We start from the raw sequence: 26,918 nt of genomic DNA, 5'->3' as shown, positions 1-26,918 counted from the left end.
TCTCTAGCCAGACTCGAGTTTTCGACATTTATAGCAAGCTTGCTATAATCGTATCTTATTTGTCAAAATTTAGTTTTCCATTTAAAATATTTTGTTGTTAAAACTCATCAATAGTTTTAAATAGTACTTGAACAATATTAAAAATGATACTGAAATATTGGAATATTACAATTTGGAATGAAGGGTCTAGCCGGACGAGGTAGTCCTCCGAATTATTTAAACAGCCGTTGCGCCATTCAATTTTCGGTCAATTTTTCCCATTTACTTGCATTAATTTAATCATATAATTGCGTTTAATTGAAATTGATAATTGAGATTTTTTCCCGATTTTTTGGTTCAAAATGTTAATTACACAAACTGAAAAACACGCAAAAATTCGACAAATGCAGATTTATTTGAGAAACTGAAAAGTAGCATTGATCATATTTTTAGACTAGCAACATACCAGAACTTTTTTTACGACAGCGCGTAAACGACAAAGAGGGACTTTTCAATGACTCCAAGAAAAATGATAAACTTAATGACTCCGAGAAAAATAAAGAACTTAATGACGCTGAGGAAAATGAAAAATTTAATAACTCCAAGAAAAATGGAAACTTCAATGACTCTATGAAAAAACTTGACGGCACTGAGGAAAATGAAAAATTTAATAACTCCAAGAAAAATGGAAAACTTAATGACTTTGAAAAAAATAAAGAACTTACTGACTCTGAGGAAAATGAAAAATTTAATAATATCCCAGTTAACAAGCAGTCTTCAATGCCTCTTAAAAATGCAATTAATCATGTAGGGATTGATCAGGTGTTTCTCGCTATATTAAAAAATATTTACAAATCCTTTGACAAATTCTGCTTTGTGGCGTCAGGATACTGCTTTCGACATACCATCACAGTTTGTATAGTATACATATATTATTTCTCCTCTTTGTTTCTAGATAAAATTTTATTATGATCCTCCATTAGTTTAACGCCCCGTTCAGCGGTATCATTGACCACCTTCAGTCCATGTTTCAGTCAGACTACTTATTACTCATAACAACTTCTTTTTCCGATATTAGAACTATTTTTACCACGTTTTTATTAGCTCGCTTTCTTGTTCTTCTGTAGATTGGAGCGTATTAATGAATTTATTTATATATAATATCTCTGTCAGTTATGTATACATATATGAAAAAACTCTTCAAACAAAAGTTGTAGTATATAAGGAGGTGGATATAGTATCAAAGAAAAAAAATTTTTTCAAAGTCATTATTTAAAGTTTTCAAGGTCACGGATGTTTTTTCTATCAACAACTGTTTATGCTATATATGGATTCTTAAAGAGAAAAAAGACAAATTCAACGATATATCATAACGTCTATTTATGTCATGATTTAAAAAATTCTCATTTTCCATTAAAAACTCATTTTCCCATGATCCAAACGGCCCCAAAATTTTTCCAGACCATTTTCTCAACATTTGTCACAATTCTGGTTTACGGGACCAAAAAAATTTCATGGTCGAAAAATAAGGTCCACCTTAATGTTGCATATACGTAAATTACGAGAAGCAGTAAAGAGTGCTTAACGTCGAAGAAGAAAATCCGGGTAACTAAAACTTAATATGTACTACATTCCACGTTATTAGAATAATTGTAGTTTAATTATGATATATTTTAAAATTGATATAATTATATCAACATTTTTTATTTACACCTAAAAACGCCACTGTCTCGGAAGGAAATGGACATTCGAGAGAAGCAATGAAATTAGAGCATCATTGCGAAAAAAGATGAGTTTGCAATAACCTCAATATACATTTTATGAAATTCTATTATAATTATAGTTATGATTGTATTTTTTAATAAATAAACTTGTGTATGCTAGTATAAAATCAATTTATATATATTATACAATTTATTTTATTATTTGTTTGACAACTAATAAATCTACAAATTGTTTCATAAACTATATAAAAAATACTTCCTGCATTTTCGTATTCTCCAATCAGTCCAAATAAATACCATCAACCTGTTCTCGATCATATACCAATTTTTATTAATGCAATTATGACAGTAACAAAACGTTTCTATTTAAAATGAATACATATTTTGAACATAGTTTTTACATTTTTAATTTTTTGGAAGGTTAAAAAATGTAATTAAAAAAGTAATGAAAAATAAAAATTAAAAAAAAATCCCCGCTGCACGGGGACTCGAATGCTAGCTCCAGATTGCGATTCATACGCTCGACGGCTCGACAGCCGAATTTCAGTTTCGCTTCCGCCGTAAAGCAATAGAACATGGCAACATGGCAAGTGCTAAAAATAGATTGTGGCTGGCATAAGCGCACAAGCAGCGCACACGGATATAGTAAAGGTACGTTGGTGAGTGTAGCGCGCGGGCGCGTTGCTAACACGATACAGTGTCTTCTGTGGTGGCCTCTGGTGGCCTCCTGTTCCTCACTCCAGTCAGAATATATCCTAGAGGGCGTAAGAGAAATATTCGAGCGACACAGATGTCGTCAGATGTGCTAACAGTAAAGTGGGTTCTGTTTCTTGCTAAAGATGATGTAGGTTCTGTTCCATGCTAAAGATGATGTAGGAGCTGTTCCAGGCTAAACATGATGTGGAGACAAAAGCGGCACGGCCAAAACCCGGGCGTGAGCACTCTCATATACTCTCTGCTCTAGGTAGGATTATCCCTCGGCAGGCCTGGTTATCAGGGTAAATAGTAATTAGTCGATAGTTGAATTTAGTCGATAATGCCCATCACTACCGTGTAGGGTCCGCTTAAAGATTGTGAATATTGTAAAAAGATCTTTGAATATTATAATTATTGTGAATATCGTGAATATTGTAAATATCTTTGAATATTCTAAATATCGTGAATATTAGAAATATTGTGAATATTGGAAATATTGTGAATATTGTAAATATCATTGAATATTACAAATATATACTGCGGTCGATGCTCTATACTCTTCTACATTAACCGTGACCGTACCGAAAACAAATATGTCGCAGTCCTCTATATAATAACAAGAGTTCTAATCGGAGTATGATTTTTAAATATTATTAATCAACGAATTATACATTTTTTTGGTAAGAACGTGCAAATATATACAATTTGCCACAACATTCACTTTTATATTCACACTATTCCGAATTTTAAATCGTCTAAACGACGATTGTAGATAATCGTTTGACGTTTCGTTACGGTTTCGAAAATTCTCCTTTTTTTCTATCTACGTTTCCAAATAAACGATAACTAAACTCGTATTTTCAATATTACATTACTAGAATTCAACTTGAATAACCTATAACTCGGGTATTATATTTTTACAATTTTATAATATAATTCTATACTAGAATTTTTCAATATTAGATTACTACAATTCAACTAGAATAACCTATAACTCGCGTGTTATAATTCTATAATTTTACAATATAATTTTACTAGAATTTTCAATTAGAATAACCTATACAAAAAATTAAAATTGCGATATATTAATAACGAGCATTTCTCTAATATTTCTTTAATATTTCACGCAGCAAAGAGAGTCTCGAATTCGGCAGAAGTTTGTCAACAATGGCAAGCACCTCTTCCGAGCAAAACAACATCGCGCAGAAAACATGGGAGATGTCGAACAACATCGAGATGATCAGCACTGTAGACGAGATTTACAGATACGATCGGAAAGAGCAACAAGACATACTAGCTGCGAAACCCTGGGAAAAGGAGTTACATACGTTCCATAATATGTTCTATCTGTTATATTTCACACATTCTAAAATATTCTTCCCCTTACAGTCCTCACTTCTTCAAAGATATCAAAATCTCAGCATTGGCTTTATTGAAAATGGTTATGCACGCTCGTTCCGGAGGCACTTTGGAAGTGATGGGCCTTCTCCTAGGAAAAGTAGCTGCGAACACGATGATCGTTATGGACTCCTTTGCGTTACCCGTCGAAGGAACCGAAACCAGAGTTAACGCTCAAGCACAAGCTTACGAATACATGTCGGCTTACGTAGAAGCTGCCAAACAGGTATAATTTTGTTGCATTTGTAAATTTCTTGAATATTTTCGAAACTATTTGCCGCATCCAAAAATATGTTAAACGAAACTCGTAGATAGTTTCGACGATATTCGAGAAAAACGATTTTATCAGCATTCAATTCATTCTCTTAATGTTTACATCAGGTTGGGAGGCAAGAGAACGCAATCGGATGGTACCATAGTCACCCCGGTTATGGTTGCTGGTTGTCGGGCATCGACGTGTCCACTCAAATGCTCAATCAGAACTTTCAAGAACCATTTGTCGCTATAGTGATCGATCCCGTGAGAACAATATCTGCTGGCAAAGTTTGCTTGGGCGCGTTTCGAACTTATCCGAAGGTAGCGTACAATGTTCTTCTTTAAAATTTGAAATTTCCCTCAATTTAAATTTGAAATTTCCCTCACAATTCAAAACTTCAAATTTCCTTTAATTTAAACTGCTATGATTAGGAAAAACGTCGAACATTCACGTGTTTTCATTCCTAGAATTCTGTTAGAGTAAATATTATCAATGATATTCAGTACATTAATGTCATTATAGAAATAGGCACGTCAGAAGATGTTGAGTCAACATTGTTGACATATTAAAATACTTATTTCCTTCAGTTAATTCTACCAAATCAGAAACAACAGACGATGTGGGTCCAGTGTTAAAAATGTAGTCGAAAACAATAAGAAATTGAACAACCTCTCTTTCACAGGGCTACAAACCAGCGAACGAAGAGCCATCGGAGTACCAAACGATACCACTGAACAAGATCGAGGACTTTGGTGTCCACTGCAAGCAATACTACTCGCTAGAAGTGTCCTATTTCAAATCGTCGTTGGACAGGCGTCTGTTAGATTCCCTGTGGAATAAATATTGGGTGAACACGTTGAGTTCTTCCAGCCTTCTAACGAACGCAGACTACACGACAGGCCAGATATTTGATTTGTCGGATAAATTAGAACAATCAGAAGTGGCGCTTGGAAGAGGATTCATCTTAGGCGGAACAGCTGATCCACATGATCGATGTTCCGTAGAGAAATTGATCAAAGCGACGAGGGACAGTTGCAAAACAACAATCGAGATCATTCACGGTTTAATGGCGCAGATCATTAAGGACAGATTGTTCAATCAGGTCGGTTGTAAAAACGCTGCGGACGTTCAGGAGCAGCAACAAATGAATTAGCTCGTAACTTAGAAATATTCTCTCGAAAGAGCGATTGTAATTAATTGTACGGCAAGTTTGTAATAACGAAAAATACACGTAAGCGGCTCTGATCTCTCTCGGTTTTTCCTGGTTTTTATTTTAGAAGTATTTTTAGGTTGTTTGTTGATAATATTAGACTACGGATCTTTATGCAAAGTAAAAATGTTCTGCATTAATTGTGGGCAGCAGGAATAACATAAAAATTGATTTCATATTATGAGCAACAGTACAACATTCTTGAAGTTTTTAAATCTTTTACTGTTTTATATTTCACCGAACCAATTTTTCTATAAATGCATAAAGATCCGCAGACTATTGATTATACATGCTTTTTCTCGGTTATCGATAGACTGCGGATATTTATGGAATTTTAAAGACTATTTTTAATGGGCCTTTTTAATGGTCTTTGTAGATCGAAAACAAATAAAAATTTTACTGAATTCTATCGAATTTTATATTCTAGCATTTTTTCAACATTTTTATAAGCCATTAAATGTATGAAGATCCGCAGTCGAGTTATCAATGACAATAGAAGTGAGATAATTTGAACAATAACGGTCTACAAAGATTAATCGGAATAAAAATACACTTTTATTTTTCACACCTCGATTCTAGAAAGTATATATACACGTGTTTATCGTTATCGAATATCTTTTCGCAGTTGATATATATATATCATCGATGAATATATACATATAATTATTATATTTAGAAATAATAATATTGAGAACAAGTAGGCAGAGCGCATCCCACCGGAAGGGCTGACACTGTGTCGCAGACTTAGGACAAGGCCACTCAGAAAGACGCACCCACCTGTTCTAAAGTTATACACTAGGGTGACTATTATTTTTGATTTTTTAATTTCTTTGATGGCATCCCTCCCCCACCACCAGTGTTGTGAGAAATAATTGAGAAAAATCTGTGCAAAGTTTCAGTGGCCACAGATACGGGGAAACGTGTTCCCAAATTGATTAAACTATTTATCGCATCGAAAAATATGTTAAACGAAATCTGTAGATCTGGACAGGCTGCATCTTTTATGACCTATTACTTTTTTCCGTAGAACAAACGGTTTTTGAAAAAATTGAGAGAATCGTCGGCGACGGGTCACTGGCAAGCGATACGTGGCTGACGTTTTTCTCAATTTTCACAGACACTGTTTGTTCTACGAACAAAAGTAATAGAACATAAAAGACGCGGCCCGTTCAGATCTACAATTTTCGTCTAACATACTTTTCAATGCGGTAAATAGTTTAGGAAATATTCAAGAAAAACGATCTTATGAGCATTGGAATTCGCACAGAATTTGTTTGAATTATTCGGAACAACCCTGTGAGGTGCCGTAAAAGAAATGTTGACAAGAGTAAATAAGAGCCACCCTAGTTAATACACCTTTGCATTCGTAGCGCACAACGTATAAGGGACGGAGCTAAAATGCATACAATTATACCGATATAATATATATACTTACTGGTACGTTACCATTAGTTGTTTTACGGTCTTAAGAGAAATTCAGGAGAGAAACGTAGCGAGAAACTGTTCGTTCTATACTTAAAAAACTATAATAACAAACACAATTTTAAGTACAACCACCGTGTACCTCGACTTTTTCGCAGAGAATCTCTGAAAACAATATTTCTCATCGATACAATAATTCTTCTAACGATAAAAAGGAATGTAAAAATACTTTTCTGTATGGATGTTCGTCGAGACCTTTACCGTTTACGAAAAAATTTCGAAAAATCTTCATAAGTAAACTACGGATCTTTATGCAATTATGGCTGCTGAGAATTTTGAAGAAATCCTAGTATATAAAATACGACAGAATATAGTTTGATTTTCATTAATTTTCACTTCTAAAAAGGCTACTACCGCGGAGAATAGGATTTTATTTGATTCGAGTTTTTTTAAAAGTCGTCCAGAAAAATTGAAAATTGCATTAAAGTCCGCAGCCTGTTCAGAACTTTTCGAAACTATGTTTTATTTCGATCTGCGAGACACTTTCGAGAATTTTGTTGAATATCAGCCCTCCGAATACGTTGAAAATCTGTATAAACGTTACAACAATAAACGTGGAGTGTAACAAACATACACGGTACATGTACATGCGTTTATATATCGTACAAAATGTTGGAACATCGGTTTAAACAAAATCTGAGCGACAGAAGCGTTACGGAAATGTGAATTATAAAGTGAAGAACCGGATTTTACAAGTTTTCCATGATGGGAATTTTTAATCGTTCCTATATTTCTGTATTTACAAGGCATTCACGTTCGTTACTTACAAATATAGGTAGAAAAGATCGATTATTACAGCAAGATTCCGAGTGCTTGTTGTTAAACACCTTCGACGATGTCTACTATATATCCTGTTTTTCTCTTGAAACTATCTTAAAAAGACGAGAAACCATTATATCAATCAGAAGATTATAAAAAAATCAACAATGTTGCATGTAGTTATAATTATTGTTTTATGTTTCTATATTCGATTAGAGAAAATATTTACACCTCTCTCTCGTACATGCAGCATGGTACAGAGAAATGTTACATTCCTTTCTTAATCAAAGGGAATAGAAGATTACGATGGTGAAAACTGCCCTTTAAAGGTTTTCCAATTAATATTGAATCATTCGAAAGAATTTAAGACCAAGAAAAACAACTCTGAGGAAAAGATTTTGTGTATGAAATTTTCCTCAGAGGTATTTTTCTTGACCATCTTTCGAATGGTTCAATATTCATTGAAAAACCTGTAAGGGCAGCTTGCACCATCTTAACCGTCTATTTTTCTCATGAATACCGTTTCATCTGCCCAACGAGCGTCGATACAAATCATTCACGAACGTATTTATACCGCAAATAACCGAACAGTTGTTCTCGAAAATTCGAAAAGTATTTTGATGTATAAAATGAACAATAATGAATTTACCGAGCAGATGAAACATACTTGTAGAAACACAAAAAATCTTGAATAATTGATTAGAGGTCTGCGTCCTATCGATTTCGTACCGTGTATGATCCATTATCGATCGAATTATTCGCTTTTCGTTTACCCGATAAAGAAATGGAATCGAGCTCGGTCTATTTCGAAACTCAATCGCTTATTTAGACAGGCATATGTACAATTGTCTTCCTCGATTCATGTTGTCACTGTAACGCCAACGGGGGGAAATTATTCACTTCCGTCTGTTCCAAGACCGGCCCTGACGATCCAGTGTAAGAGATACGTAATCTCATTCTCAGAGAACCCTGATCGAAACAAACAAACGTAATCATGAATCTTTCTATATCTTCGAAACTATTTACCGCATCGAAAAATATGCTAAACGAAACCTGTAGATCTGGACGGGCCGCGTCTTTCATATCATGTAATTTTTTTCGTGGAACGAATGGTTTTTGAGAAAATTGAGAAAAACGTCAGCGACGTGTCGCTTATTTCGCTCGGCCGACCCGCAAGTGATACGTGGCTGACATTCTTCTCAATTTTCTCGGAAACACATTGTCCTACGAACAAAAGTACTAGGACATAAAAGACGCAGCCTGTCCAGATCTACAGGTTTTGTCTAACATATTTTTCGACGCGATAAATAGTTTTGAACATATTCGGGAAAAACGATTTTATAAGCATTAAACGAATCATGGTCGAGTTAAGTGATACGTCGCTGACGTTTTTCTCAATTCTCTCGAAAACCGTTTGTTCTACGAAAAAAAGTAATAGGACACAAAAGACGCAGCGTAACCGAATCTACATCTATCGTGCAACAATTCCAACGTGACGTATACTAACCTTGTTGATATTCGTAACTTTCAATACTTGCGTGACCTGCCCGGATTGGGGAATGACCGTGCTCGACGGGGACAACATTTGTAGTTGGAATGTCTGAGAACGAGAGCGATCGATTATAACGATACGATTAATTATAAAAACGTGAACTGCGTACCTTAGGAACTGCCGCTTGAAACAGAAAGTCAGTCAGCACGACGGCTCCAGAATTCACTGCCGACATATTTATAATTAACAGATCCGCAATGTCTGGCGGTCTTTCTAATCTGAAAGTGATCTTCAGACCCGCTTTGTCCAGGACAACCATAGTAGGCGTATCTAAAATGTTCAAACACTGTTAGCTATGGCACAAAACTGATCTTAACTCTTCAATTGACATCTGCACGAACCGTTCTGAGTCGAAGACGAATTAAGCAAACCATCCACTAAGAAGTTGTTTGTGTTCGTAGGACTGAATATCTGTGTTGGCGTTTGTGGCAGTGTAGATGTGGATTGTGACGTTGGAGTTGACGTAGGTGTGGATGCAGATGTAGATGTAGGCGCAGTCATGTCCAAGCTACCGAGCAAGTCCAACAGATCGTTGTTGTTCGCTATGGGTGTTGTGCTCGCAGCCTGGCTTATTTTATTCGACAGCGTAGAAGTGACTCCAACGTCAGCGGTTCCCAGCAGATCTAGCAGCGCACTCTGGAAAGTGCAAAAGTTGTTTTACTTTATTTCAAGCTCGAAAGCTATCGGAGACGCAGAGAAAGTTTTCTAGCGGAAGCAAATGTTAGTTCAAGGGACGTAAAGCTTCTTTCCTTTTCTTTCGGAGTGCTTCGTAACAAGTTATTGAATCGCAGAGGTTAGAAGTTGTTTAGCATCGCAAAGTGTTCGTTGCGGACTCACCGAATCAGACGGTGGTGTGCTCGCTTCCAAAACTATCGATTTCTCTTCTTCCGGTTCCGGTTCGCCGTTTACCATTCCAATGATACCGTTGGCTTGAGGTCTGGCTGTCTCCATCGGAGGCATCCTTTCGAGCAGCGCAGGGCGCAGATGATCGTACTTTCTGAACAACTGTGAAAATTCGATGCCCCGCTGCTGCAACTCGATGTGCAGATTGCTTCCGAACGTGTCGATTATCTGACGTATTTTCCTGCAACATAGGCGAATTATTTTGTTTCTATTCAATTTCATTCTATTGAATTATTTTAATAGAACGTGTCACTCACTCATTTCCTTTCTGAAATCGTGTACTGAGCTTCGTGAGGGACAGCAAGGTGTACTGTTTGGTGACAACCGTGTTCTGCGGACTCCATAGTAATCTCTGGTAGACATCGATGACTTCGTCTTCCGTTAACTAGTGGAAGTTTCAAAGTTATGAAAAGGGCCTAGCCGATTAAAGATTGAAATTGAGGGAACGACCGAGTACGTACACTGACTGGGGTTTCTGCATCTTCCGTAGGTGGCCCGTACAACAGTAAGTCTCCGTACTCTCCGATGCACCACGTTGCAACCTGAGCCAACGGTTGCTTATCAGCCGTGTCTTTTTCCAGCGCTTTCCACAGTGCACTGACTGCGTAACCCTGTTGCGACTGCGTTTCAGAAATTAACTGAATGGTGCAAGCCACCACGTCGTCTCTGACGTAATTGCCAGCCTGGAAAATGAATAATAGATGAATGATTCAACAACATACTTCAAAGAATTTCGACTCTGTTGTTTGAAAAGCGTAAATCGTTCCGAAGCGTGTAGCAAATTACATACAGCGACAAGAACTTTGAACAACGTCTCCAGATGCCAACGCTTGTTGGGAGCGAACCTCTCCGCAGACATCACAATGTTGCTGCTGCACTGAGCCTTGAATTCCGGATCGGCGCGTTCCAAAAACAGCAACAATTCCTTCATCATGTTCCTGATGTTGTTAGAATTGACTAATGCGAAGCTGAGTTCCATTGCTCGTCTTCTGATCGACACGTCTGGATCTTTCAAGCACTCCTGTATGAAATAGATAGAACGTGACATTGTAATTCTTGCGAATTGTGGAACACGAAAGGGTGATTCCGTGAAATCGATCAGTTTTTGACCGACTTTTTTTATCTGTTTCTTCTATTCTGCTCGACAAACAATTACAAAAAAATTCACGAACGTTCTACTTAATAGCCTCCATAACAGTGAATTATTTCAGAATTTTCCGTTTGCAAGATCAATTTTTAAAAGATCCGCAAGCCTAAAATCGAGATTATTCCTTGACATCACAGCCCCTCTTTGTCGTTTAATTAAAAAAGTGATCGATTTCGCGTGAAATGGACTGGAAGCAACTGTTTTACCAGAATCGTCGAGCGATGCCTTTGCACAGCGCTGGTGTCCACGTAAACAGTCTTCAGCAACGTGTTCAGAGCAACGTATCGAATATTCTTGTCGTTGTTCAATAGAAATCGGCCCAGAATGTTCACAGCCAACACTCGGAGTCCGCTTTCCGATTTGATGTCCATAATTGACAACACAGTTTCGTACAAAATCGTGTTGCCGACGTTCTTGCTGGTCTCCGTGTTCGTCGCGACTTGAGCGAGAATGTCGTTCATTGCTTCCGACGCTTCGATATCGTTGCGGCCCAGAATTCGCAGAAGACGCAGTATTTTCACTTGGAGAAAAGGGTCCGATACTCCGGACACGTCGTGCTCCGGCGAATAACCCGCTAGAATCAGGTTCTTCAGGATTCTTACGAGATTTGGCACGATCTGGAAAAATCATCGAACGTTAAACAAGATTTGCAAAAGGTAAACGAGGAAATCTGAAAGTATATATCAAAGAAACGATCGAACACAGCTGAAATTCTGCCGAGGACGCTCTTAAAAAGGCGATAACTCTTTTAATATTCGACAACACGAGTTAAACTTTCTTCAGAAGTTAGAACAAAGTTAGACAAAAATTGCAAGTTGTCGGAATCGCAGAGAAAATACTAATTCTAATGAAAATTCATACCAAATATGATTTAATTCCAATTATATTTACTTGTGTAAATCAAATTTTTTATATAAGATCTCCTCGTAATTATCAAAAATTAATTTTATATTGAAAATTTTCCTCAATTCAAACTTGAAATTTCCTTCAATTTAAATCTTTACATTGCTCTAACTTCTCAGGAAAATTCGAATCGTATAATCCAATATTAAAGAAGTTATTGTTTTTTTAGAGCGTCCGAATATTAATTCTTTATATTGTAAGAATATTGTATTTCGGTGGAATTTGAATTCCAAGTTCCTGTACACCTAGAAAGTAATTACTAGACTGCGGATTTTTATAGAAAATTAAAATTTTCTACTTGGATTGCAACAAACTGGAGAGAAATAAAGATTTATTTTCTTTCTTAATGTGTTTGATAGGTTGCAAATAATATAATAGTATATTTTTTAATTCTTCTGATATTTTTACTGTCTTAAATTGCACTTATTCATTTGACAAAATCCACTTTCTAGTAATTACGAAAAGAATATGAAACTATATGCTCTTGTAACACACATGCATGTACTCTTATATTTTCGACGAAGCATCGAAAAGATTTCGAAACGACCTAGTACATATCACAGTAAAGAAATATTACGTAAAGGAAAAGAACGAAGTTTTATAGAGTAAGCGAACATGCAAAAATATAAAGTATGCTTGTGTGCATTTTACCTCTCGATGGCCGCATTCCTAAGGAAGACAAAATCATACTTATATTATGAATATTATCGTGAGAACAGAAAATAGAGTATACTTTTTCTTTTTTGTCATATCGTTGCTTTCGATTCTCAATTTTTAAGGAGTCACAGGTAAATACGACGCTACGTTATATATATAATTAGGATGGCTCTTGTTTAATCTTGTCAAACATTTTTCTCAAAATCTCTTTTACATTAATATTAAAATAATGAATTTAGTGCTGATAAAATCGTTTTTCCCGAATATCTTCGAAACTATTGAGCGCGTCGAAAAATATGTTAAATGAAAACTGTAGATCTGAACGGGTCGCGTCTTTTGTGTCCTATTACTTTTTTCGTAAGACAAACGGTTTTCGAGAAAGTTGAGAAAAATGTCAGCCACGTGTCACTTGTGGGTTTTTTTTCAATTTTCTCGAAAACCGTTCGTTCTACGAAAAAAGTGATATAACATAAAAGACGCAGCCAGTCCAGATCTGCAGATTTCGTTTAACATATTTTTCAACGTGGTAAAAAGTTTTAAATATATTCGAAAAAAAAACGATTTTAATGTTTAATCCAATTGGGGGCATGTTTTCCCGTTATCCGTGGGCGCTGAAACTTTAATAAAAGAAATTTAAATACTCGTAAATAAGAACCACCTTAATGTACATGTGTATTTAATGCTTTCGTTTCCGTTAACGCCGCTACAAATCTAAACTGCAACTATTCGACTAAAACACACTAGAAATGGCAACGTCGAACAACTGAAATTGTATCGGGAAATGAAAATAATCCTCTTTCGAAACATCTAAGTGTTCCACTATTCGTTTTATCGATGCCGATCGCCTCGAAAACGTGTATAATTTACCTTTTTGAAGTGGTTCAATGTGTCGACGCTGTTCTCGCACATTTCCGTGATTAGCGTCACGCCAGTGATCAAAACTCCGTGGTTCTTTTCCGTGATCAAGCTGCGCGTTGCAGGCAAGAACATTTCCATTAGTTCTGGCACGCGTCTGATGATTCTGAACGCACAGAGAGCTGCTTTCTTTCGAAGATACGCGTTCGGCGATTTCATCAGCCTTTCGACTTCCGCTGCCAAATCTCTCGCCATTTCTGGAGATGCAATCGCACCCAGAGTGCACAGCGCTAAACCATTAACAAACTGTGTCGCGCTGTTTAAATCACTGCAAAGGGAAAATCGTTATTAGTATTCACAGAGAAATATCATCCAAGTGATAATACGAAGACTAGGTTGGCTTTTATTTACTCTTGTCGAAAATTTCTATTGAAATTTCTTTTACCGCACCCCTCTCAGAGTTGTGAGAAATAATTCAAAAAGGTTTCCTAGAATATATGTTCGAAACTCTTAATTTAGTGCTCATAAAATCGTTTTTGCCTAATATCTTCGAAACTATTAGCCGCGTCGAAAAGTATGTTAGACGAAACCTGTACATCTGGACCGGCTGCGACTTTTATGACCTATCCCTTTTTTCTGTAGAAAGGACGGTTTTCGGGAAAAACGATTTTACGAGCATTAAATTAATGACTTTAGTGTTTAATCCATTTATGGCACGTGTTCCCGTTATCAGATCGAGCTGAAACTCTGCCCAGATTGTTTCTTCAGTTATTTCTCACAACTCTGCCATGAAAGAAATTCAAAAGCTCGAAAATAAGAGCCTCCCTAATGAAGACGTTACTTTTTCAAGCAATTCGTGATTAGAAGGTGAACATCCTGTCGTTCGTCTAGCAGCAACATCGCTCCTAAATAACCGATTCGTTTGTCCGTGAACCTGGGAGACGCTATCAGCTTCAAACATTCTAATTGACCGAAATGTGCCGGATACCTAGAAAACAATCCGATATAGAAACAGAAAGTTAGTTTACCGAGAAGATTATAGAATCATACCCGAGCATGTGAATGTACAAGAGCTTGGCGATGTTTCGACATCTCCACACGCTGTCCTCTTCTCTAAACGTCGAGCGAATGTACGCGCACTCTTTGTTCACCACTGTTCTTTCCTCCGCTGCGGTGCGAGCAGCTCTGATCTGTCTGATGAGATCCCTCAGCCTTGTCGGAGCAGGCATTCTAACTGTTGAGACTTTTAAATTACACACATGTTATCAATTTTAGTGTTAGTGGGGTTCAATGAGTTAAGCAGCTCAAGCTAAGGATCGTGATCGCACTGAAAATGAAGCTCCGTAGCGATGGAAAATTCTTGAAATTAAGAACTGAAACGTTTAACAGACTTTTACTTGGAAACAGCACGTTTTCGTGTGTATACATAAGCAGGGAATCGAGATACGAATGGTGCGCTTACCTCTTTCAACCGCCTCGTTAAACGCTTGCTTTATGGAGGCCATGTTAAAGGCTGGGTTAAACCTGCAACGTACACACCCATGCTGTTTTATACACGCAAAACATTTACATACCATTTTTTTCATTGTGCAATGACACCTCTGACTCAATTTCAGTTGTCACTTTTTTATCGAAGTAGAAATTAATCTGATCTTTTATGTTATTAAGTAATATCATTGAATCTAATACAGTAAGTCCTCGATTTACACTATTGGCGAACAATCTATGTAAGTCGGGGACTATGCTGTACGTCTATATATTTAGAATGAAGTATTACCCATGTTCCGACGCATTCATGGTTTCGCAGGGTAGTTTTCGAATGCGTACGACGAGCTTCGGTAATGTTAATAATGCGAAGCTGAGTATGGAACACGAACCGTTTGCTTCCTATTGGAGAGAAACGTCAGGCATTGTTATGGAAATGTGGTACAGAGTTATATTCTGGAAAGTCTTAAACGCCTAAAACTACTTTTGTAAGTTACATGGAAATGTGTTAATGATCTCCGCCCTGTAAACTGTGGTACTGAGCAATTAGAAATAAAGATTACTTGCATTTTGGTCGGCAGCATTATGTTTAATAATGGTACATTTACTTTTTCAAGTAGAATGCGAGTTGCCTCGTAACACTGTCACATATATTTAGAATTTGAGTCTGTGTGGAATGTGAGTTTGCGTAGAATTTCAGTCTGTGTAGAATCGAGTCTGTGCATAATTTGAGTCTCTGTACAGAATTTGAGACTGTGTAGAATTGAGTTTGCGTGTGAGTTGGGTCTGTGTAGAATTAAGCCTGCATACAATTTTGAGTCTATGTATAATTTATATCTGTAGAATTGTGTCTGCGTACAATTTCGAGTCTATGGAGAATTGAGTCTGCATAGGATTTAATATGCATATAATTGCGTAGAATTGTGTCTGCATTGAACTTTGAGTCTGTGTACAATTTAACTCTGTGTACAATATAGATCTGCATAAAAAAAACGACCCTGTTCATAGACGGAGAGCATAAACTAGTGACAAACATCATCCAATAATCCACATCACAGAGAAAACAACCGGTTTGTCTGTGTAGACTTAATCACTCGTCACCTCCGTGCAGCGGATATTACCTAGTTTCGTGATTCGACGTCGAGTTCGCGTGTTACATTAACGCGTCGGGGTCGCAGGTTCGCCCGAGTCGCCAGCATATTGTTAAAGCGTGTAAAAACCGGTTATATAAAAGATTCTCTCGCACTGTGTTCAGTGCTCGAACCAAGGGTTAGTTTTCTCTATCTGTCAAACAGTACCGAGTTGAAGGACTTCGTTTTTTTCTCGTATCCAGGATTCGCGCGACGTTTTCTTACGAGAACACTTAAAAGAAGTAAATTGTGTAAAACTAGTCCGTGCGTGTGTCTTGTCGCCCACCTTTTTACACGCAACTCGTCGTCGTGTGACAAATACGGCGAGAAATGCCTCGCCTCCCAGGGCGCGAATCGTGCGCCCTCACTTTCGCATAAGTCCTTTCCCAGGTGTATCGTTCGTTCTCTCTGTGTACACACAAGTTGGTTCTTTATCAGTTTTCTCGAAATACGTACCGTAAGAGAACTGTTCTCGGCGCTAATCAATCCCGGAAAAACCCGCAGACATTGCTAAAACCGTTTTCCCCGTTCGTTTTAACTGCTAAACAATGTTCTCGATGCTGGTATTCGCGCATACGAAAGACAAGATGGCCACCTCTATTGTCACTGACGTTGTCCAAGATAAATACTGTCTCGCACGTCGCTACTGATTTTTCACGTTGGACTATTTACTGTGGTTTGTCCGACCTGTTAATGTATCTCTCTTATTTTTGATCCGCGGAGCGGACAACGATGATCGTTTCGAAATCGCGAAATTCATATCGGTTTTTCTATTTGCCCGCGAGATTTCGCAACGATGTACATTTTAGACTGGACAGAAACGTCAGACACTTGTAGCCCTGGGCAGGCTGTGTCTTGTATGTCGTATTATTTTTGTGAGTAACACAAACGGATTTCGAGAAAATTGAGAAAAACGTAAGAGCAAATGGATTAAATATTGAAATGATGAATTTAATGATAATAAAATGGTTTTTTCGAATATCTTGGTAACTATATTGTATTTACCGCGTCGAAAAATACCTTTCCCCCAATTTTTGAAATTTTCCTCAATTTGAACTTGAAATTTCCCTAAATCCAAAACTTGAAATTTCCTTCAATTCAAACTTGAAATTTCCCTCAATTTAAACTTGAAATTTTCCTCGATTAAAAACTTGAAATTTCCCTCGATTTAAACTTGAAATTTCCCTCAATTTAAACCTGAAATTTTCCCCTTAATTTAAATTTTTAATTTATCTAAAGTTAAACTTGAAATTTCCCTTGATTTAAACATGAAATTTCCCTCAATTCAAAACTTGAAATTGCTCGTAAAACAAACTGATTTTCGGAGAAAGTTGAAAAAACCGTCAGCGACGTATCACTCAACTCGTTCATAATTCATTTAATGCTGCAAAATCTAAAAAATAAATTCTTTTATTTTTCTAACAAAATTGTTCATTTCTTGTCAAAGTTATTAATTATATTGTTCAATTTCATTTTCTATTAGAGAAGTACTGAATATTTATCTGTACTGTGCGATGGTCGCATTCTTACCGGTGTCATTGCACAACTGTTCTTAAAAATAATAAAAGTATATATACATGTACCGCGCGTGCATTCACCGTTACACGCTCGCATTATCTAATTTTCACTTAGATATATCAGCATAGATTAACACACGATATTTATTGTAGGTACGTAAAGGAAAACAATGCTTAATCATAAATGCGTCAATCAATTATTATCAATATATATATACCCAGTAATATTAATACAATGCTTGTAATAATTGTCGCATTTTAAATATATATATAATTGGTCGATTTAATACGTTCCAATAGAAATAGAATAGAAATGCTTTCGCGGCTTGCAACTCCTGCCATCACTTGTACTTGTGTTTCGAGTAGTTATACCTGTACATAGTTATATATGTACATGTACAATATACTTGTACATGTTCGCATAATCACCTTCTGTTTAATTCCGGCGGAAGAACGCTCCAATCGTCCGAATCGTAGTAAGGCCACATAACGCACAGAATCTAAACAAATATAAGCAATTCTGCACGGGAACTTAGCTAAAATTATGATCCATATATCATCCAGCACGCACACCTGTACTATACCAGTTTCGTAGACCTTTTATCATCAGCATAGCATGAGGCAAGGTGTTGGCATTATCTCTTATCTCAGTCGCTGGCTTGATAGCAGTGGTACGAGCAAGTTACATTACCAATCCAAGTGGGACATTTATTAAATTGTCCTCGATATGAACGAGATACAGTCTTCTCCCTCGCACTATCCTTTATTTCTTCTGTTCCGCTCAGTGAAAAATTACAAAAAAATTCATAAACGATCTACCTAATAATGCAGACGTCTGTGAATTTTTTCAGAATTTTCGGCTGCAGCGTCGATTTTGAAAAATATCCGGAACATAAATTTGCGATAGGATCCCCAACCTCGCTATCTGGGTTAGACTACGCACGAATTATGCTTTATTTTTCCCGTTCTAGTCGACAAACAATTACGAAAAAATTCATGAACATTCAACTTAATAGCATAGATAACAGTGAATTATTTCAGAATTTTTCGTCGCGAAACCGTGTTTTCGAAAAATCCGTGAGTCTTCGGGGTACCGGAGACTTGGCAATTCTATGCTTGCGGATTTTTGAAAAATGGATTTTGCGACGAAAAATTCTGAAATAATTCACTATTACGCTTGCTATCAGTTAGTATGTTCATGAATTTTTTCGTTATTTCTTCTCGAGCAAATAACTCGTAAACAGATGTTTACTACTTCGAAGTAGCTGCAGAGTGAGAACTGCTCGACAAACAATCACGAAAAGATTCACAAACGTTCTACTTAATAGCATATGTAACAGTGAATTATTTCAGAATTTTTCGTTGCAAGATCTTTTTAAAAATCCGAGATAGTAACATTATGTGAAGGAAGATTTTATATGTGTATAATTGTACTGTTAATGGTAGTACTGATTACAAAAGAGAATTTATTGGTAGAAATGTACTTCTCTCTAATATAAATGTATAGAATTTATACGTTAGAATACTGTTTACGAGTTAATCTAAAGTAGGAATGTAGTATTAGGACAGGCAATTGTCGTTCTGGTTCCTCGGTGGTCGAACATCGTTGTTTCTCTTGACGCAGTCCACCAACCAGTGAATTCCTTCGTCTACGCCATCCCTTTATGCAACACAAATGGTTACTTGCAGTATGATCATAAAAAAGCCTCGTATATTTCATAAAATAACAAACTTATTAATTATCTCACAGCTGTATTGCATCTAATAAATCAAGATTAATTTCAACAGTATACGTAACAGTAATTTAATGATCTACGCACCCGTTTAAAGCAGACACAGGCATCACCATGCAATCCCTTCGACCGATCAAATGCGCATTTTGATTAAAGATCGGCTTTACTTCCCTAACACCCATACAATCAGGAACGTCTTGCTTATTCGCTAGAACTAAAAGAGGAACGCCTATCAGATGCTCCGACGATATAACTCTATCTGCAAACAAGTTTAATTGTTAACTTCTTCCTGCACCGTTCGACTTAAAACCGTGGAAATATGTTCGTTCTATTTTACCAAACGTTTCTTTAGACTCGGGCACTTTCTCACGGTCTGAAGAGTCCACTATGTAAATGACTGCGTGCGATTCCGCGTAGTACTGCGAACACAAAAGCATATTTGAAGATGGTACTTGAATCTGAATTTGAAATTTGAATATGAAAGTAAAATTTTTGTATCTGAAAAAAGTTATATATTATTACATATATCTTATTATTATTATATATTATTATATATACATCTGAAAAAAGAATTATACAAGAATATTTTAATATAATATAAATGATTTTCGTTTACTTTGTCCCATAACGATCGAAGCTCTTCCTGTCCGCCGAGATCCCAGAAATTAAAACGCACGCCAGCGATATCGATCTTTCCAATATTTAATCCGACAGTGGTCGTAATTTTGCTGGGATTCATACCCTTGTAGTTTTTCGTGAATTTTGTTTTCGCTGCTTCCAAGTACGTCTGAAACGTGAAAAGACAAACTTATGATAACCTAAAAGTTCGCGATGTCTCACCGTTTTTCCAGCATTGTCGAGGCCCAATATCAGTATGAAATATTCGTCTTTCTGCACAAGATACTTGTACAACCCGTGCAGGAGAGTGTACATTTCAAAAGTCTGAATATTTTGAAATTTCTGCTTCACATTGTTTACATGTTAATAGGCGTTCGTAAACGGGTGTAAACGGGTCTGTTCCAGTCTGTTCCGTTCATAGACATATATGATGCGCATACACAGTGCTTCGATTGAACCCAACTTTTTTCGTACGATGGATGGCCGCTAGAGGCGCTGCGCGGAAAGACAGTAACGTATCTACTATTGGGTAGCAGAGCGACCAGAGCCCTGAGGCAGTTATATTGGCGGAAATATATCGAAATAATCTTACCGGACAAAAAGACTCCAGGACGTGTCCTACGAGTTACAAAATATACACAAATACACTTGTTATACATTCATTTTTCAGAATCAAATCATATAAATTTTTTAAAATTCTGCGGGGTGTTCAAGGAACCCCATTTCATCTACCCAATAGTAGATACGTTACTGTTTTTCCGCGCAGCGCCTCTAGCGGCCATCCATCGTACGAAAAAAGTTGGGTTCAATCGAAGCACTGCGCATACCAGAGAGTATATGAGAGTGCTCACGCCCGGGTTTTGGCCGTGCCGCTTTTGTCTCCACATCATGTTTAGCCTGGAACAGCTCCTACATCATCTTTAGCATGGAACAGAACCTACATCATCTTTAGCAAGAAACAGAACCCACTTTACTGTTAGCACATCTGACGACATCTGTGTCGCTCGAATATTTCTCTTACGCCCTCTAGGATATATTCTGACTGGAGTGAGGAACAGGAGGCCACCAGAGGCCACCACAGAAGACACTGTATCGTGTTAGCAACGCGCCCGCGCGCTACACTCACCAACGTACCTTTACTATATCCGTGTGCGCTGCTTGTGCGCTTATGCCAGCCACAATCTATTTTTAGCACTTGCCATGTTGCCATGTTCTATTGCTTTACGGCGGAAGCGAAACTGAAATTCGGCTGTCGAGCCGTCGAGCGTATGAATCGCAATCTGGAGCTAGCATTCGAGTCCCCGTGCAGCGGGGATTTTTTTTTAATTTTTATTTTTCATTACTTTTTTAATTACATTTTTTAACCTTCCAAAAAATTAAAAATGTAAAAACTATGTTCAAAATATGTATTCATTTTAAATAGAAACGTTTTGTTACTGTCATAATTGCATTAATAAAAATTGGTATATGATCGAGAACAGGTTGATGGTATTTATTTGGACTGATTGGAGAATACGAAAATGCAGGAAGTATTTTTTATATAGTTTATGAAACAATTTGTAGATTTATTAGTTGTCAAACAAATAATAAAATAAATTGTATAATATATATAAATTGATTTTATACTAGCATACACAAGTTTATTTATTAAAAAATACAGTCATAACTATAATTATAATAGAATTTCATAAAATGTATATTGAGGTTATTGCAAACTCATCTTTTTTCGCAATGATGCTCTAATTTCATTGCTTCTCTCGAATGTCCATTTCCTTCCGAGACAGTGGCGTTTCTAGCAGGTGTAAATAAAAAATGTTGATATAAAATGTATCATAATTAAACTACAATTATTCTAATAACGTGGAATGTAGTACATATTAAGTTTTAGTTACCCGGATTTTCTTCTTCGACGTTAAGCACTCTTTACTGCTTCTCGTAATTTACGTATATGCAACATTAGGGTGGACCTTATTTTTCGACCATGAAATTTTTTTGGTCCCGTAAACCAGAATTGTGACAAATGTTGAGAAAATGGTCTGGAAAAATTTTGGGGCCGTTTGAATAATGGGAAAATGAGTTTTTAATGGAAAATGGGAATTTTTTAAATCTTGACATAAATAGACGTTATGATATATCGTTGAATTTGTCTTTTTTCTCTTTAAGAATCCATATATAGCATAAACAGTTGTTGATAGAAAAAACATCCGTGACCTTGAAAACTTTAAATAATGACTTTGAAAAAATTTTTTTCCTTTGATACTATATCCACCTCCTTATATACTACAACTTTTGTTTGAAGAGTTTTTTCATATATGTATACATAACTGACAGAGATATTATATATAAATAAATTCATTAATACGCTCCAATCTACAGAAGAACAAGAAAGCGAGCTAATAAAAACGTGGTAAAAATAGTTCTAATATCGGAAAAAGAAGTTGTTATGAGTAATAAGTAGTCTGACTGAAACATGGACTGAAGGTGGTCAATGATACCGCTGAACGGGGCGTTAAACTAATGGAGGATCATAATAAAATTTTATCTAGAAACAAAGAGGAGAAATAATATATGTATACTATACAAACTGTGATGGTATGTCGAAAGCAGTATCCTGACGCCACAAAGCAGAATTTGTCAAAGGATTTGTAAATATTTTTTAATATAGCGAGAAACACCTGATCAATCCCTACATGATTAATTGCATTTTTAAGAGGCATTGAAGACTGCTTGTTAACTGGGATATTATTAAATTTTTCATTTTCCTCAGAGTCAGTAAGTTCTTTATTTTTTTCAAAGTCATTAAGTTTTCCATTTTTCTTGGAGTTATTAAATTTTTCATTTTCCTCAGTGCCGTCAAGTTTTTTCATAGAGTCATTGAAGTTTCCATTTTTCTTGGAGTTATTAAATTTTTCATTTTCCTCAGCGTCATTAAGTTCTTTATTTTTCTCGGAGTCATTAAGTTTATCATTTTTCTTGGAGTCATTGAAAAGTCCCTCTTTGTCGTTTACGCGCTGTCGTAAAAAAAGTTCTGATATGTTGCTAGTCTAAAAATATGATCAATGCTACTTTTCAGTTTCTCAAATAAATCTGCATTTGTCGAATTTTTGCGTGTTTTTCAGTTTGTGTAATTAACATTTTGAACCAAAAAATCGGGAAAAAATCTCAATTATCAATTTCAATTAAATGCAATTATATGATTAAATTAATGCAAGTAAATGGGAAAAATTGACCGAAAATTGAATGGCGCAACGGCTGTTTAAATAATTCGGAGGACTACCTCGTCCGGCTAGACCCTTCATTCCAAATTGTAATATTCCAATATTTCAGTATCATTTTTAATATTGTTCAAGTACTATTTAAAACTATTGATGAGTTTTAACAACAAAATATTTTAAATGGAAAACTAAATTTTGACAAATAAGATACGATTATAGCAAGCTTGCTATAAATGTCGAAAACTCGAGTCTGGCTAGAGACATTCAATTTTCAGGAAACACTATTCTATGATGACGAACGGAGAAAAGGGAAGTGAAGCTCGAGGGTTTCGGTCGCCGTGGAGTGGAGTGAAACATTGTAACATGATACGGGTCGGGTCGGGTATATCGGTGTAAAATAACAGAATATTTTTTAAGAATTATTATTTTATATTAAAACGTTTGTAGCTCATTGCAACGTCGACCGATTTTGACGAAATTTTCAGAATATGTTTAATTGACACAGATTTACAAAACGTATTTTTTAAATTTTCAATGTCGGCCCATATAAAGATGTTGTAAAATGCAATTTTTTGTAAGTAAGTAAATACGTATTTATTTATTTATTTCAGCCTCGTGGCCCAGAAATTGGACATGGATTATAATTCTCGAAGCCAATCATCCCTCTATTTATCCATTCATCCGTTCCTCCACCCATCCATCCATATCCCATGCCACATCAAATACCTTATTGTCTATGTGATCTATCCCAATGTCTCCCCGCTAATCCTGCCTCTCTCTTGATTATCCCTTGTGATTAATTCTTTCCTTTTTTTCTCTATACTCCTAACCCATTCTACAATTTCTCCCACTCTTTTCTCCTGTACTATCTTTTCTATACCTATGTTAATTCTTTCTACCCCTTCACAGTCTTCTGCCAGGTGTTTTAGTTTCCCCAAGTTTCTCTCATTTTTTCTACAATTCCGATCAGTTACTATTTTTGAAAAAATTATTTTCACATCCTGTACTAAACTAATTGTTCTAGCTTCCCAAAAAGTTCAAATCGTATAGTATAATATTAAAAAAGTTATCATTTTTAGAGCGTCCGAAAATTTTTGCGAGTCACAGTATGTACATATATCGCGCACAGAACACAATTCTTCTTTCTATTAAATCGCATTTCTTAGGTCAAACAATTGCGTTTTGTAATGTATAATAACATGTAATAACGTTAAAAATTACTTAATATACACCCGCGGTAAAATCAATAAGTATAACTTTCCTCCTCACAGCAGAAACGTCGAAAAAATTTTTACAATGATGTCCCACAATAAAAAAATCTGAAAAAAATTGACGACACTGCCTGCTGTAGTACTTTATCGAGGAACCAAACAGTAAAAAGCATGTTTTCATATTTTCTAGAAATCTATATTTTTCCGATTTTTGGGGGGTTTTTCATTATTTACGACCACAGTTTGCAACCAAAAAATCTGAAAAAATTCTATAAAATGCGTCTTAGGATCCAAAATATGTAACATTTTTTTTAGAATTTTAGAACGTATTTGAGACCGGAAAATTGCGCTCGACTGTGCAACAGGCCTAACGGTTCTGGAGAACCGATTACACTGTCCAACACCAAATTTGTTTTCAATATACTGTTGGGTCCTTCTTATAGAGTTTTTTGCGCTGATTCCAAATCTGTCCTTAATTTTTCTCCTATACGCACAGTTTTTGAAAAACATGGCTTTGAAAAAAGAACATATTTTTCAACTTTAAACAAATATTGTGGTTATTATAAAAGATATTGAATTGTTCTTTACAGCAAAAGATTCTGTAGACTTTCCCGAATACAGTGATATCCAATATTAATACATTATGATTGTTTAAACATGTTTAAACAATGATTGAAGACGAAGAGACACTACTTTTGCACTAATTTTTGAGGATATTTTTCAATTTATCTCAAAAAATTAGGGTCCAGCGGAAAATCGAACTATACCACGCGATAGAGCAGACTTTTATCTTGAGAAACCAACCTTTCAAGTTTGTAACGTCGACGTTTTTTTCGAACCAGAAAACAAAATAACTTCGCCCGACATGAGCCACCAGTGGCGCGGCGAGGCGGCCTTCGTCGTCGATTTTCAATTGTTACTTGTATTCTTATGTTTTCACTTTTGGCCCACTGCAGTCCGCGGGGGTTGCTCATCTCACTGGTTTAAATAAATAAATTTATATATTTTTCTATTTGTGAATTATATTATTCTAATAATTTATTGTGAAAATAATTGTTTAAATAAATAAAAACAAATAACAAATTTGTATAGATTATAAAAATCTATTTATTTTAACAATAAATTATTGAAATAACAATTCAAATAATGAATATGGAAACAAATTATAAAAATTTATTTATTTAAATTATTTTAACAATAAATTATTATTGAGAAATAACAATTCAAATAATTAATATAGAAACAAATTATAAAAATTTATTTATTTAAACAATTATTTTAACAATAAATTATTATTGAAATAACAATTCAAATAATTACTATAGAAACAAATTATAAAAATTTATTTATTTAAATAATTGTTTTAAATTATTGAAATGGTATTTCAAACAATAAATATAGAAACAAATTATAAATATTTATTTATTTATAAATTGTTTAAATAATAAATATTAGGTCGAACACAATATAGAATACAGAATGACAGAGAACCGAAATCCGGAACCGAAATCCTGAACCGAAATACATAATATCGGTTCTCCAAAATCGTAACCGTAACCGATATAAGCCAGAACTGCCAGCCAGTACCGATATTCTCGTAACAGTTATAAGTGTTATAACATAACATCATTTCGGTTCTTAATAACTATTTCAATCAGAACCGAAAAATAACAGTTTAAACAGTTATTTTCATAACCGTTCCAATCCCTGTCTGTAGCGTAGATTTACCACTATTTTAATATACTATACGATTTGAACTTTTTTTGGAAACTAGAGCAATTAGTTTACTGCAGGATGTGAAAAGAAGTTTTTTAAAAAATTGCAATTGATCAGAATTGTAGAAAAAATACTAAAAGTTGCGTTTTACAACTTTTTAATGTGGGTCTATCTACAGGGTGATTCACGCAATTGTTACAAGTCATAACTCCGTTTTTATTGCATTTACAAAAAAATGCCAAAGGAGAAAGATAAATGGTTCGAAGAGAACTACATCTGTAGGCCTTTCGATTTTTTTTAGATGCAGCAGTGCATGTGCAATTAACAATTGCATCATTTCTTTAAATAGAAATGCATATTGTTTTTTACACAGATCGATTCTTCTGTTCATCCTACGTAAAAAATGATTAGGGTACACACGGCAAAAAATTATTAGATCTCGAGATATTTTCAAAAAATGTCTTTATTGAAGAAGATGCTCAAACGCTTCTCCATTACATTCTAAACATTTCTTATAACGTTTTTTTATTGTTTGCATAACTGCGTTTATACATCAATACGTTGGCCAGCCCGTGCACCTGATTTAAGTCCCCTTGACTTTTTCTGTGGGGTTATTTGAAAGATAGAATTTATTCAAACCCCATAGATTCTGTAGAGAATCTGAGAGAAAGAATCATAGTGGAATGTTCAGCAATAACTGCAGATAATTTAAACGCAGTTATGCAAACAATAAAAATACGTTATAAGAAATGTTTAGAATGTAATGGAGAAG

The 26,918-nt window shown here is 35.6% G+C and overlaps 3 protein-coding genes across 11 annotated transcripts; 1 reads left to right on the top strand and 2 right to left on the bottom strand.

Moving 5' to 3' along the window:
* Nucleotides 1-3,528: 3,528 nt before the first annotated feature.
* On the bottom strand, nucleotides 3,529-16,960 carry Ap-1gamma (adaptor protein complex 1, gamma subunit). 9 transcript variants are annotated; one of them, XM_076440043.1, is made up of 17 exons: nucleotides 16,732-16,960; nucleotides 16,423-16,544; nucleotides 15,299-15,408; nucleotides 14,984-15,045; nucleotides 14,572-14,764; nucleotides 14,363-14,509; nucleotides 13,534-13,849; nucleotides 12,661-12,678; nucleotides 11,313-11,723; nucleotides 10,750-10,980; nucleotides 10,421-10,642; nucleotides 10,217-10,344; nucleotides 9,894-10,140; nucleotides 9,398-9,692; nucleotides 9,166-9,326; nucleotides 9,012-9,104; nucleotides 3,529-8,473 (listed from the first exon to the last, which is right to left on the bottom strand). In XM_076440043.1, the coding sequence occupies exons 3-17, from the start codon at nucleotides 15,316-15,318 to the stop codon at nucleotides 8,372-8,374; spliced, it is 2,646 nt and encodes an 881-aa protein (XP_076296158.1). In that variant the 5' UTR covers nucleotides 15,319-15,408; nucleotides 16,423-16,544; nucleotides 16,732-16,960; the 3' UTR covers nucleotides 3,529-8,371. The 9 variants fall into 9 exon arrangements, with proteins under 9 accessions (XP_076296158.1, XP_076296155.1, XP_076296156.1 ...); XM_076440040.1 differs by having other exon boundaries at nucleotides 16,128-16,960; XM_076440041.1 differs by having other exon boundaries at nucleotides 16,423-16,960.
* Csn5 (COP9 signalosome subunit 5) lies at nucleotides 3,567-5,298 on the top strand. The gene is made up of 4 exons (XM_076440045.1): nucleotides 3,567-3,718; nucleotides 3,789-4,023; nucleotides 4,179-4,373; nucleotides 4,736-5,298. Exons 1-4 carry the CDS (start codon nucleotides 3,567-3,569, stop codon nucleotides 5,204-5,206), a joined length of 1,053 nt encoding a protein of 350 aa, XP_076296160.1. The 3' UTR covers nucleotides 5,207-5,298.
* Nucleotides 16,961-17,846: 886 nt separating the features above from the next.
* Arfrp1 (ADP-ribosylation factor related protein 1) lies at nucleotides 17,847-20,436 on the bottom strand. Its single transcript, XM_076440046.1, has 6 exons — nucleotides 20,227-20,436; nucleotides 20,003-20,173; nucleotides 19,724-19,805; nucleotides 19,474-19,645; nucleotides 18,227-19,313; nucleotides 17,847-18,153 (listed from the first exon to the last, which is right to left on the bottom strand). Exons 1-5 carry the CDS (start codon nucleotides 20,317-20,319, stop codon nucleotides 19,214-19,216), a joined length of 618 nt encoding a protein of 205 aa, XP_076296161.1. The 5' UTR covers nucleotides 20,320-20,436; the 3' UTR covers nucleotides 17,847-18,153; nucleotides 18,227-19,213.
* Between the last annotated feature and the right edge of the window lie 6,482 nt (nucleotides 20,437-26,918).

Source organism: Lasioglossum baleicum, chromosome 16 (genome assembly GCF_051020765.1).
Source record: "Lasioglossum baleicum chromosome 16, iyLasBale1, whole genome shotgun sequence".
Classification (NCBI taxonomy): domain Eukaryota; kingdom Metazoa; phylum Arthropoda; class Insecta; order Hymenoptera; family Halictidae; genus Lasioglossum; species Lasioglossum baleicum.
Note: the sequence above shows the minus strand (reverse complement) of the source record. Positions and strands in the feature narration are given on the sequence as shown.

Bases quoted from the DNA above. Each gene is read 5' to 3' on its own strand.
- Csn5 (XM_076440045.1), top strand. From the start codon at position 3,567: ATGGCAAGCACCTCTTCCGAGCAAAACAACATCGCGCAGAAAACATGG. The intron at 3,719-3,788 runs GTTACATACGTT...TTCCCCTTACAG, and splicing joins GCGAAACCCTGGGAAAAGGA to TCCTCACTTCTTCAAAGATA. The intron at 4,374-4,735 runs GTAGCGTACAAT...TCTCTTTCACAG, and splicing joins CGTTTCGAACTTATCCGAAG to GGCTACAAACCAGCGAACGA.
- Ap-1gamma (XM_076440040.1), bottom strand. From the start codon at position 15,318: ATGAATGCGTCGGAACATGG. The intron at 14,765-14,983 runs GTAAGCGCACCA...GTAATTTAAAAG, and splicing joins TAACGAGGCGGTTGAAAGAG to TCTCAACAGTTAGAATGCCT. The intron at 10,345-10,420 runs GTACGTACTCGG...AACTTCCACTAG, and splicing joins ATGCAGAAACCCCAGTCAGT to TTAACGGAAGACGAAGTCAT.
- Arfrp1 (XM_076440046.1), bottom strand. From the start codon at position 20,319: ATGTACACTCTCCTGCACGGGTTGTACAAGTATCTTGTGCAGAAAGAC. The intron at 20,174-20,226 runs GTGAGACATCGC...TTCACGTTTCAG, and splicing joins TCGACAATGCTGGAAAAACG to ACGTACTTGGAAGCAGCGAA. The intron at 19,646-19,723 runs GTAAAATAGAAC...ACTTGTTTGCAG, and splicing joins CGAGTCTAAAGAAACGTTTG to ATAGAGTTATATCGTCGGAG.